Below are 10,627 nucleotides of genomic sequence, written 5' to 3' on the forward strand. Positions count from 1 at the left end.
TTATGAATAAATTACAACTTTTGTTTTAATTTAACTTGGAAAAGTATACTAGGTATACACGGACATATACCATACACAGGAATTCCTTTAAAAAAAAAATATATATATATATATGCTTGATAAATTACATTAAACTTTTAACTTAAAATCAAACTGAATGTTGGTCAATTAAAGTTCATGACTAGCACAGATGGAAAGTGTGGCTTAAACGACTTTTCAAATGCCATGGTGGGTTCACGACCAAACGGACAACTTAAAAACTGTTTTGCATTAACTTAATGATTAATCTATGATCAACTTAAATTCAAATCTAATCTATACACTATGTACAAGCGACCCTTTTAATACTGAACGCCCGCCTAATCGTCAAAGAAGAGTATTTCTAATATTCTTTTTTGCACATTTTTTCGACGATCCTTGTTCATTTTAAGCAGCTCCGTGGTTACTAGCTCGCCCAGCAAATGCTCCGAGGAGCGCTGTATGCTGGGCGGATTTGGAGGCGTTTGGAATTTGCCAAAGTTGGAGGCATGCGAAGAGCCTGCTTGCTGGGGCAGCTGCTGGTAAAGCTGGAAGAGGAAATCTGTATTCGATGGAAACATGTTTTGATGTTGTTGTTGCTGCTGCTGTTGCTGCTGCTGCTGCTGCAGTTGCTGCTGCTGATTATTATTGTTATTGTTGTTGCTATTGACACCTCCATTTGCCGTGCTGCGCTGCATGTTAACCGTATTGTTATAGTGATTGTCGTGCTGCAACATGCTCTGTGACTCCTTTAAGTCATTGCTATTGTCATCCGAATCCTCGTCGCTGTCGTGTCCAAAATATCCATTTGCATTGGACATGCCGCCACCATTGCTGGAATGTTGGCCATGGCTGGCGCCATTTGAGGTCAGCTGCACGCGCGGCTTCTTTGTGTGATAGTTGCTCGACGTGGAGGAATGCAAATCGTCGTTGGACTTATGACTAAAGGCATGCGCTTGCATCTGTAAGCTGTTGGCCGTTCCCGTCACACTGGATGAGGAATGTACCGCTGGCTGCTGAGCGGCTGGCACAGGCTGTTCCTCCTGCCCGCCAGCCCCTACAATGCCTGTCAGCGGCGATGACAGCGGCGACTTCATGGACGAAGACGTTGAGGTGAGGCCGCCAGTGCTACCGGCGCTATTTTGTGCGGCATTTAAGCCCACGGTGCTGTCGCGATACGGCTCTTGGTAGCCCTGCGAGGAGTCGGCCATGACGGCGGCCACAGCAGCGGCCTGTTGCTGCTGCATTTGTGACTGTGAAATGTGCTGCAGCTGCTGCGATGCCACCGCGGCAGCGAAGTCTCTAAATATCTCCGCCTCAATCTTAACCTGCCCATTAACGTTCTCCAGCGCCGATGCAGCAGCTGTACTGAGCGCATTCATTGTATGCTTCTGATCCGTCGGTTGCTGATGCTGGTGGTAATGATGATTCTGAGCGGCGCCAGCGCCCGCGAAATGCGACATATTCTTGTGTGAGCTATTCGACTTGGAGTCCACATTATATTCACTGTAATTGGAGCTGTTTGCCGACTGCGGCGAGGTCAGAAAGTTGGGCACATTGCGGTAGGACTTGCGCGGCTGTATGTGCTGGTCCAGAAATTTCATTTTCTCCAAATACGGACGTGACAGGTGCTCGTAAACAGGTGGATCGCCCTGTTTGCGCTGTGACACATATCGCTCGCGCAAATATTTCCAGCGCTTCTTACACGTTTCCACTGCCAAGCAAACAATATTGTTTATCAAGTTTACTTAGCTAATTAGCGCAAATTGTGTTGAGACTTACCGTCTGTGCAGAGCTTCAGTGCGATGAGCTGCCAGGCCTCGTCCTTGGTTTCGTACTTGCCGCCGCTGACGCTGCCGTTTAGATAATACTTTTGGCGATTGTAGATGACGCCGTGCTGAGCCACTTCATCAATTAGTTGCTCATCCATCATGATGTACATAAATTACGTGAAAAAAATCACGGCTTTTTTTGTTTGCCTGGGCTCCAGTTGTTTCGGCGATTTAGGGATGAGCAACAGCGTTGAGCTACTATTGATTAAAGTATCGAAGGTCACAACAATCGATACATTATCGTGCAACACTAATGACAGTATATAAATTATGTATTTTCGTTGGTATTTGTAGAAATTTTCATTTACTTCTTCTGATTCGTACAACGGTCACACTTACCAGTCGCACAAGTTCTTTCGACTTTCGACAAGAAAACATTGGTGTCAAGTGCGCAATAATTAAACATTTTTTAAAAGAAATCGAGCGTAAACTGAAATTGTTAACGAATTTCAGTGCTGCTGCTTTAAATTATTCAAAAACTCACTAGCCGAGTGCTGAATGAAATTAAGAATAGAACATAGTCACATTTATCGAGACTGTTTAAATAACGCCGCAAAAAATTAAATTGTATCAAATAGTTGAACTTAACATGTTCAAGCTAGCACAGAAGTTGCTGCCACAGCAGCATCAGCGGCTTCTACAATGTTCCGCCGTAATGCGTCGGTTTATTTCCACGAGCGATGAAGTCAAATCTGTAGACACAATAAATGGTTTGCCGACGGAATTGGTCAATGAGCAGAAATTGAAGAAAACAACCAGGTTTGTATGAGTTACCGTTACCCCAGTTGTTTACATTACAAGTCCGCAGGGGGGTGGGCCGATGCCTAAAGTGTGAAAGTGTGCGGTCACGTAGGCCACAAACAGCTGTTGCCGCAGTTTCCAAGCAGAGTTTCTAGCATATTCATTTAAAATGGGAAAAAAAGGTATACTGTTTTTTTTAGAAATTTGTGTGAGAGGAGGAAGGAAGCATCATATCATACGATACGACGAGATGGGTCGAAATAGCCAGAGTATAAAGATCGAACTATGAAAACCAAAGTTAATCAAGAGGAAGCACTCCCGCTGCGTAAAAACGTAGCAAGCGTATGTGTATGTGTGACAGTATGCTTGAATATGTGTGTGTGGGTGTACTTGTATGTGTGCGTGAGGATGCCTGTATGTGTGTTTTCGTATGTATGCATAGCGGTAAACTAGAATATTTGTGCATTCGGAGACTTGGCGCTGGGTTCAGGGTATTTCGCAGTCGGTTACTCCCCACCAATCATGTCGTACTTGTTAAATAATGAACTTTATTTTTGTTTTGGTTTCCCGTTGCAGAACTTTATCTACACTACAAAATCATTCGGTGCCCATAGCAGCGCGCGTCACAGTCTCAAAAGATGAGAGTCGCGACTTTATGGCCGTGTTTCCTGGTAAGCTGCGCATTTAGTTGTTGTTTAATTAGCATAATAATACTAAACAAATGCATATATGTATATATTATCATATTCTAAGACGTAGTGCGTGACCTCACCAATGCGACAAAGGCGTACAATTGCAGCGATGCCGCCAAATGGTTTGCCCAGGTCTTGCAATACAATGTGCCGCGTGGCAAGAAGAACCGTGGCATATTGACGGTGCTCACCTACAAGAACCTGGTGCCCGCCGAGGAACTAACGCCTGAGAACATTAAACTGGCCCAATACCTGGGCTGGTGCGTAGAAATGGTAAGTCTTAAAGTACGGAATAGAGTTGAGCATATTCTAACTATAGTTGTCTCTTGCAGCTCCAAAGTTTCTTTATTATATCGGATGATGTTATGGACAACAGCACAACAAGACGCGGCCAAAAGTGCTGGCACAAGGTGGAGAATGTCGGCCTGACAGCCATCAACGATGCCCTCATGATAGAGAACGCCATGTATGCCATACTCAAGCAACACTTCAGCCACCTGGACTGCTATGTGGCTTTGATGGAGCTGTTCCATGAGATCGCGTACATAACAACCTGTGGCCAATCGCTGGACTTGCTCAATTCACACAAGCGCGTGTCGGAGTTTACCATGGAAAACTACAAAGCAATTGTCGATAATAAAACTGCCTACTACTCCTTCTACCTGCCCTTTGCACTGGCAATGCATTTAGCCGGGTGCGTGTTGCCGTTATTCCTTTTGAATTTTATAAATAATAATTGTTTCCTTGTTGCAGCTACAAAGATGCCGAGGCATTTAGACAGTCCAAGACCATATTGCTTGAAATGGGTCACTTTTTCCAGGTGCAAGACGACTTCCTCGACTGCTTTGGCAATCCAGAGGTCACCGGCAAAATAGGCACCGATATACAGGACAACAAGTGCTCCTGGCTCGCTGTGGTGGCCATGCAGCGCGCCAATGCCGAGCAAAGGCAAATTATGATAGACTGTTATGGACAAAATGGTGCGTAAACGAGTATCGAAACCGGACTGCAACTAAATTCTATTGTTCTCGTAGATCCACTTAAGGTAGAGCGAGTTAAGGAGCTGTATAAGGAGCTCAGCTTGCCCTCTACATATGCCATTTTCGAGGAGGAGTCCTACAATATGATCAAAACGCACATACAGCAAACATCTCGGGGCGTGCCGCATCAGACCTTCTTGCAGATACTTAACAAAATCTATCAACGGGACTCGTAAACTTAATACAATAACATCTAATACATACATAAGTGGGTGTGACTAAAATAATATTGTAGTATAGTATAGTATTTGACTGGCTTGTGTGCATGTATGTGTAATTTGGTATATTCAATAAGTACAACAGAGATTTTTTACTGTGCAACTCACGGTTGTTCGTCACTTTTAATCAATCATCTGTAAAATCGAAGGGTGCGAATAGCTTACGAAATTCCTCGACATTAGCTTTCTCCTCCTCATTGTCCAGCAGACAATCCTTCCAGTTGACCTTCTCGTCACAATTCAACAAATTCTCCGAACAGAAAACGTCCCTATAAACAATTTCAATTTGTTGATTGTTAGTAGAACATTAAACTCATGCTACGAACCTAGCGAAGTGCAGCGGAAAATGTTTCATTTGTCGCGTTATCAATGTGCTGTCGTCGGGCAGTTCTGCTAGAAAATATGGACCCATTTCTGGCAACATTTTTGCTGAAGTCAAGGCCGGCAACGTCTCAAATTCTAACTTAAACTCCTCAGCTTTGTCCTTAAAGCAATTAGATACAAATAACGTTATTTTAATTGAAGTATATAAATAAATAAAACGTATGCAGCATACTTCAAAACTGTGTTTTATCTTCCACGAATAGCCCTCCTCAAAGGCCACGGCATCGATAATCAGATGTGAGGTCTTGTAATGACGCTCCGTAAAGCACACAACTTGTCCCAGACTCTTGAAGAGCTTGCGCAATGCTGTCTTGAATTTATCCAGCTCTTCCCAATCCTCAGTGCTCAATTGTGCTGCGCAGGGTATATGTTTGGTGGACAATATCAAGACATGATGGCTATTAATAGGTCCTTTGGCCAAGGCCAGATAAAAACGCTCGCCTACTGTGATAATCAGATGCTTCTCCACCTTCTCCGAGGACAAGCAGAACCAGCAATTGTCTGAAAGAGTGGAAAAACAAATATGTAAATCAATCAAGCAAGGATTTATATAAACCAACCCTGATCAATTTGCATTATCCGTGGCCGCTTATCGCGATTTCCACCCTCGCTGTGCCGCTTGCGATTACCGCTCGAGTCCATGTCATAAAAGTACTGTCGACTTTCCGACTAAAGCATGCAAATAATTATCTATTTAGAGTATTAATTATAGTGTACTCTCATGCTTACCGTCTCATTTTTGTTTACAATGCCAACCATGTCCAGGCCAATAAAGGGGCAGGGTATTTCGTTGGTCGTCTTCTGCACGAGATCTAGTAAACGCGCCTTATCCACAGGCTTCAGGCTGAGCGCATATATATATTTGGCCTTTGCGGCGTTGCCGACATCCGCCAGCGAGATAAACCGCGTGCACAGCTCGAACTGTGTGGTCTCATCTTTGGGTATGCGAAACGGCGGACTCTCATAGTAGGTGCCATTGATGGCGCAGAAATGATAACGTGGTTTGATCTCGCGGCACAGAAACGAGATCAACTTGGAAGCCTTTGCCTAGAATGTGCATTGTAGCGAACTTATTAAACAGTCTGCACCCTAAGTGCCTGCTACTTACGTTCTCCCCCTCCTGCAGGCCGTAGGGCCATTGGGACGTCAGCAGCACATCGACACCTCTGTAGTCCGTCGCACAGTTTTTTGAGACCAGGCAGGAGTTGCGCACAGCCTGCACATCGGCTTTGTTGAACTCATGCTCGCCAGCCACATTGCCTGCTGCCTCCACGCCACTCAAATAGGCTATTTTGACACCGCTCGTCAGCGTATAAACTCCACGCTTGCCCAGATAGGTCAGATTCGTGCAGACTTCGCCGTCCACCAAATCCTTGTAGTGCTGCCTGTCTTCCTCCTTATTGGGTCCCAGTATGTAAGTGGGAACCGTAACTGTGTGACACACAAGTAGAACAAATTACCACCACGATTATTTAATTTAGAAACCCACTCTAATTACTGTGCTTGAATCCATTTTTATAGGCAATCAGATCTTCGTTTTGTTTTTCGGCGCCAAAAAAGTCGCCGACACAGCACAAAATCTCAAATGGTCCGGCTTTTTTGTTGACCTGCTCCACTCTGCTAAAAAGCTGCTTGAAGCGACCGCGCACATCGCCCACAACTAAACTGCAATTGCAATTTTAATTAATTACTGCATTTAACAAATATAAACGTTTTGTTTATAGCTTATCTACATTTTAGCGTTGACGTCCATCTGCTTTTATGCTTCTTCTTGCTTTAATGCGATAGTTGCGCATCTCAAACGATGGCAATAACAGCTGATGTGATAACAGCGAATTAACATAGAGTGGAGATTTCTGTTAAGCGCAGGATGTAAAAAAAACCGTTGCGGATTTAAATTTTCAAATTACCATTAATCATAAACATGTGTGGTTATTTGCACTTATCACCTTCAAAACGTGACACATATGTAAATCCAAAAAAAAAACGCAGGTAATTGTACTTCCTCTATTTCAGTTCGAAAATTGCTGTTAAATTGAGCAGGTGATATAGGTTCTCTATTGAAAACGCATATGTTTAATGAAACTTTAACCTGTCCGTTTTTTCGATGTCAACGTTCCAAAATATGGTATTAGATATGACATTGGCCCCAAATAGCATCCAATTGCAACAATGAACCTGGCCAAAGCTATTTGTTCTGCGTGGCTGACGCTATTAACTAGTTTCCCAGTCTTTCGATTCATGTTCTAGCATGAGGCATATAAAAACCTTTGTTTGTCCAAACAATATTATCAGTTTACTTGGACTAGCAGCGAGTAGCATACAATTTGGAAGCAATGTGGAGTAGCAAACATTTTCTGGCATTTATTCTAGTTGGATTGGCATATGACCCCTTTGTGCTTGGCCAGAATATTGATTGCCAGCGGCCTCCTCAGCTAGTGGTAAGTCAATAAATGAAGTTGTTTAAACATTTTGCTGCATATTCTGCAAATATTAGGATCCTGCTCTTTGTTGTCGGGATGGAGGCCGAGACCAGATCGCCGAGAAATGCGCCGAGCAAGTTGTTGGAACACCAAATGGACAACAAAATAATGGACCGCCTTCCATTGATTCGGCAACCGTCAGTATACAAATCCTGCCGATTTAATTCGATATAATAGCAAAGTTCGATCCACAGTGCTTGGCTGACTGCATCCTGACAACGGCGCAATATAAGCAGGAGCCAAAGACGCTCAACTTGCAAGTGATACGCAAGGATCTGTCCATGAAATTCTCCAATGATACGGCATATGTGGAGGCCATGACAGCAGCGTTTACCAAATGTGAGCCACAGGCCCAGCGAAGATTGGCGGCGATTCAGCAATTTAATCCGAAGCAGCCCAAGTGTAGTCCTTTTGCCGCTATTGTGCTAGGCTGCACATACATGGAATACTTTAAGAATTGTCCAGCCCAGCGCTGGACACAGAGCGCAGAGTGTGAGTTGGCTAAGACTTTTGTCACTCAATGCGGCTTGGGTGCTTAAAAATTAATACGTCATTTTATGATATGTTAAGTTCAAATTGCGCTACCATTTAAGTGTGTACATAATAAAGTTTTTACATTTTGCTAAACGATAACAGCGTTAATCGATAACAGCAATGCAGCTCTGTATTGGCTCAAGCCGACGACACAGCCCTGTCATTGTTTTGCTTAAGTGTATGCGCGTAACTGTGATTGCGCGGCCGCGGCTTTTAAAAACATTTTAGTTTCATTTTGCTTAAATATGGCTTTCGATGAACAGATAACAGGGTTTCGCGCATGGGCCACCAGTCTTGGCTGTCCGCCCAACGCCCTGCCCAGCGAGGAGGCGCTAAAATCGTAAGTTCCACGATTATTTACAAATATTTTCTAAACCGCCATTTTTGTTCGTTTTCAGCATATTTAAATCGCGTCAAAATCAGCTTTTTGTGCAAATTCAGTCGCGCGTTCAACCGCGCCAGCATGTGCAAGCGGTGCGCGAGAATCTACTCATAGCGCAGGTGCAACAGCACAAGGGCAAGGTGGTGCCCGCCTGTGGGCGCAGCTTTCTGCCGCGCCAGCTGCAAATCCATCTGAAAATGCAGGATCTGCAGAAGGACAAGGAGAAATCGGAGCTGCGCCTAGCGGAGAACAAAAAGGAATATGATAGCCTGGCCGCGTCCATTAAAATTAAGAGTAAGTAAGCCACTCGAGGGTGTACACAAACTAATATGCCCATCTCGCCCATAGATATACAGACAATTAGCGCCACGCACAAAGAGCAATTGCATCGGTCCAGATGCCATATACTGCAGCTCAAGCTGGAGTCACTTACTAAAAACTACGAACAGGAGCTGCAAAACAAGGTCCAAATTCTGGCCACAATGCCCGTCAAGCTGAGCAATAAGAATGCCAGTGAAAAGCTTGCCAGCAAGGCCGTGGAGCAGGCGCTCAAGGAGCTGGAACACTTTTACAACATCTGCAATGCCGAGGGCAACAGTAGCCAACAGCTGACCGAGGCCAAGCTGCGGCTGTGGTCACAAATGCGCGACATCTTTGCCAACACGCCCAACGTGCTGCTCTTCAATGCGATCATGCGGCTCAAGGAGGAGCAACTGCAGCACGTAATGCAACTGAACAAGAGCAACCACACCCTGGACGCAACGGGCAGTGTGGCGCTATCCAAGCCGCCCTTGGATAACTTTCATGTGAAGCTGCTCAAAACCAAGGCGGAGCTGCTCGGCCTTGTGGCCAAGCATTTGTGTGCTCAGAACGAAGTGGCTCAGCTGGAGGAGCGTTTCGCCGCGGCCTATGGCACATTTGTGGACGAGCTGCAGAGGAAGGTGAACAACTTCAATGGCATCACCAGCAGCGCCGATGACGGTGACCACGACGACGCCAGCGAGGAAATCATCTCCGATTTTATACTGCAATATAATATGCGCAATTTTAATCGGGCGCGCAACGATTATCTGACCGAGCAGATCGAGCAGCTGCGCCTGGAGCTGGAAGCGGGCGCCAAACAACTGGAAAATCACGAGCTGCTGCTGGGCTCCATCAAGCAGATGTATGGCGAAATCAATACATCCGTTAATCGCATACAGCACGACATGCTGCAGCTGTCGCAGATCAAAGAGAAAATCCTCTACTCGAAGAATATGCTGAGGAACATGCTGGACGACATGCAGGTGGCCACACAGCAACAGAACTCCAAGTCGCATTTGTTTAGCACCAAATTGAAGGTGGGCAACATGTCGTTCATGGGCATGGAGAGCTTCAGCCTGGCCAACGATAGCATGTTCTCCAGCACCAAGCTAGATATCGATTCCAGCCCCTTGGACACCACGCTGCGTCGCAGTTTCGACAATACAACACTAATGCCCGGCTGCACTACGTCCACGCCGTTGATGCCGCCAGCCACCAGCACTGGCACCTCGCTGCCGTGTCATCTGCTCGAGCTGAACACATTCGCCGAAATGCCGCTCGAGAAATTTAGCTGTGTGCCGCCTGCCTGGTATGACTGCTCCTACATATATATTCGTGTGTCTGTCTGCCTGTTCACTAGTTTTGTTTTTGCAGCGCCTTTTTGCTGTCGGCCAATCCGCTCATCGTGGAGTCACAGGAATTGGCCACCACCATGCAATTGGCGCCCGGCCATTTGCTAACGCCCCAGGGCGCCCTGCAGGAAGTACGTAAACGCATTTTGTGGGCGTCGGCAATTGCCGCGCACACGTCTGACATGAAATTGAATTTGGAGACGTTAATTGGTAAGCTCAGCATCTGCCCGGCATCCGCCTACCAGCTCCTTGCAGCCTCTATTTCATTTCCGCTTCCATTCCACACACAGTTGATCCGCACGATTTGAAGTTGAAGGCGCGTCGCCAGCACGAGGAAATCGTACAGCTGCTGGATAACATTGAGTCTCTGGGCGACAAGACGCAGCATCAGCTGCACAGGATCGAGCGCATCTTTCGCTTCATAGTGGACAATCCGCTGCGCCAGTATGTGCCGCCCAGCAAACGCTTTAACAACGCCAACTTTGCGGTCTACGAATCGGAATTCAATCTATATTATCGCATAGCCACAGCGGGAGGTTCCATTAAGTCTTAAGTTAAGAATCATATTAAAAAAAAAACACCCAGTGCACTTTTCCAAAAGCCATTATAAAATTAAGTATTTGATATATAACTAGTTCAGAGTTTAAG

The 10,627-nt window shown here is 45.4% G+C and overlaps 5 protein-coding genes across 5 annotated transcripts; 3 read left to right on the plus strand and 2 right to left on the minus strand.

Annotated features, from left to right (window-relative positions):
- Positions 1-34: 34 nt before the first annotated feature.
- LOC115762079 (protein kinase 4) lies at positions 35-2,272 on the minus strand. Its single transcript, XM_030704171.1, has 3 exons — positions 2,190-2,272; positions 1,801-2,100; positions 35-1,732 (listed from the first exon to the last, which is right to left on the minus strand). The coding sequence occupies exons 2-3, from the start codon at positions 1,958-1,960 to the stop codon at positions 360-362; spliced, it is 1,533 nt and encodes a 510-aa protein (XP_030560031.1). The 5' UTR covers positions 1,961-2,100; positions 2,190-2,272; the 3' UTR covers positions 35-359.
- On the plus strand, positions 2,237-4,644 carry LOC115762080 (farnesyl pyrophosphate synthase). The gene is made up of 6 exons (XM_030704172.1): positions 2,237-2,609; positions 3,168-3,262; positions 3,345-3,556; positions 3,616-3,977; positions 4,037-4,263; positions 4,318-4,644. The coding sequence occupies exons 1-6, from the start codon at positions 2,440-2,442 to the stop codon at positions 4,497-4,499; spliced, it is 1,248 nt and encodes a 415-aa protein (XP_030560032.1). The 5' UTR covers positions 2,237-2,439; the 3' UTR covers positions 4,500-4,644.
- A 9-nt stretch (positions 4,645-4,653) lies between these two features.
- Positions 4,654-6,678, minus strand: LOC115762081 (CWF19-like protein 1 homolog). The gene is made up of 8 exons (XM_030704173.1): positions 6,659-6,678; positions 6,424-6,590; positions 6,034-6,356; positions 5,655-5,972; positions 5,486-5,594; positions 5,098-5,426; positions 4,868-5,025; positions 4,654-4,810 (listed from the first exon to the last, which is right to left on the minus strand). Exons 1-8 carry the CDS (start codon positions 6,676-6,678, stop codon positions 4,669-4,671), a joined length of 1,566 nt encoding a protein of 521 aa, XP_030560033.1. The 3' UTR covers positions 4,654-4,668.
- Positions 6,679-7,261: 583 nt separating this feature from the next.
- Positions 7,262-7,947, plus strand: LOC115762338. The gene is made up of 3 exons (XM_030704503.1): positions 7,262-7,366; positions 7,423-7,545; positions 7,603-7,947. The coding sequence occupies exons 1-3, from the start codon at positions 7,262-7,264 to the stop codon at positions 7,945-7,947; spliced, it is 573 nt and encodes a 190-aa protein (XP_030560363.1).
- Positions 7,948-8,141: 194 nt separating this feature from the next.
- Positions 8,142-10,571, plus strand: LOC115762148 (augmin complex subunit dgt5). Its single transcript, XM_030704260.1, has 5 exons — positions 8,142-8,282; positions 8,341-8,618; positions 8,673-9,936; positions 10,002-10,189; positions 10,270-10,571. Exons 1-5 carry the CDS (start codon positions 8,188-8,190, stop codon positions 10,530-10,532), a joined length of 2,088 nt encoding a protein of 695 aa, XP_030560120.1. The 5' UTR covers positions 8,142-8,187; the 3' UTR covers positions 10,533-10,571.
- Positions 10,572-10,627: the final 56 nt, after the last annotated feature.

The sequence above is a fragment of the Drosophila novamexicana genome, unplaced genomic scaffold, assembly GCF_003285875.2.
Source record: "Drosophila novamexicana strain 15010-1031.04,08,12 unplaced genomic scaffold, DnovRS2.1 tig00000564-arrow-pilon, whole genome shotgun sequence".
Taxonomy (NCBI): domain Eukaryota; kingdom Metazoa; phylum Arthropoda; class Insecta; order Diptera; family Drosophilidae; genus Drosophila; species Drosophila novamexicana.

What these genes read in the sequence shown, in the direction of transcription:
- LOC115762079 (XM_030704171.1), bottom strand. Translation starts at nt 1,960, where the DNA reads ATGTACATCATGATGGATGAGCAACTAATTGATGAAGTGGCTCAGCAC. An exon ending in ACTGAAGCTCTGCACAGACG is followed by an intron (nt 1,733 to 1,800) that starts GTAAGTCTCAAC and finishes TTTGCTTGGCAG; the next exon opens with TGGAAACGTGTAAGAAGCGC.
- LOC115762080 (XM_030704172.1), top strand. Translation starts at nt 2,440, where the DNA reads ATGTTCAAGCTAGCACAGAAGTTGCTGCCACAGCAGCATCAGCGGCTT. An exon ending in TGGGCTGGTGCGTAGAAATG is followed by an intron (nt 3,557 to 3,615) that starts GTAAGTCTTAAA and finishes TGTCTCTTGCAG; the next exon opens with CTCCAAAGTTTCTTTATTAT. An exon ending in AGACTGTTATGGACAAAATG is followed by an intron (nt 4,264 to 4,317) that starts GTGCGTAAACGA and finishes TTGTTCTCGTAG; the next exon opens with ATCCACTTAAGGTAGAGCGA.
- LOC115762081 (XM_030704173.1), bottom strand. Translation starts at nt 6,678, where the DNA reads ATGGACGTCAACGCTAAAAT. An exon ending in TAAAAATGGATTCAAGCACA is followed by an intron (nt 6,357 to 6,423) that starts GTAATTAGAGTG and finishes TGTGTCACACAG; the next exon opens with TTACGGTTCCCACTTACATA. An exon ending in GCCTGCAGGAGGGGGAGAAC is followed by an intron (nt 5,973 to 6,033) that starts GTAAGTAGCAGG and finishes TGCACATTCTAG; the next exon opens with GCAAAGGCTTCCAAGTTGAT.
- LOC115762338 (XM_030704503.1), top strand. Translation starts at nt 7,262, where the DNA reads ATGTGGAGTAGCAAACATTTTCTGGCATTTATTCTAGTTGGATTGGCA. An exon ending in AGCGGCCTCCTCAGCTAGTG is followed by an intron (nt 7,367 to 7,422) that starts GTAAGTCAATAA and finishes TGCAAATATTAG; the next exon opens with GATCCTGCTCTTTGTTGTCG. An exon ending in CTTCCATTGATTCGGCAACC is followed by an intron (nt 7,546 to 7,602) that starts GTCAGTATACAA and finishes TTCGATCCACAG; the next exon opens with TGCTTGGCTGACTGCATCCT.
- LOC115762148 (XM_030704260.1), top strand. Translation starts at nt 8,188, where the DNA reads ATGGCTTTCGATGAACAGATAACAGGGTTTCGCGCATGGGCCACCAGT. An exon ending in AGCGAGGAGGCGCTAAAATC is followed by an intron (nt 8,283 to 8,340) that starts GTAAGTTCCACG and finishes GTTCGTTTTCAG; the next exon opens with CATATTTAAATCGCGTCAAA. An exon ending in GAATTTGGAGACGTTAATTG is followed by an intron (nt 10,190 to 10,269) that starts GTAAGCTCAGCA and finishes TTCCACACACAG; the next exon opens with TTGATCCGCACGATTTGAAG.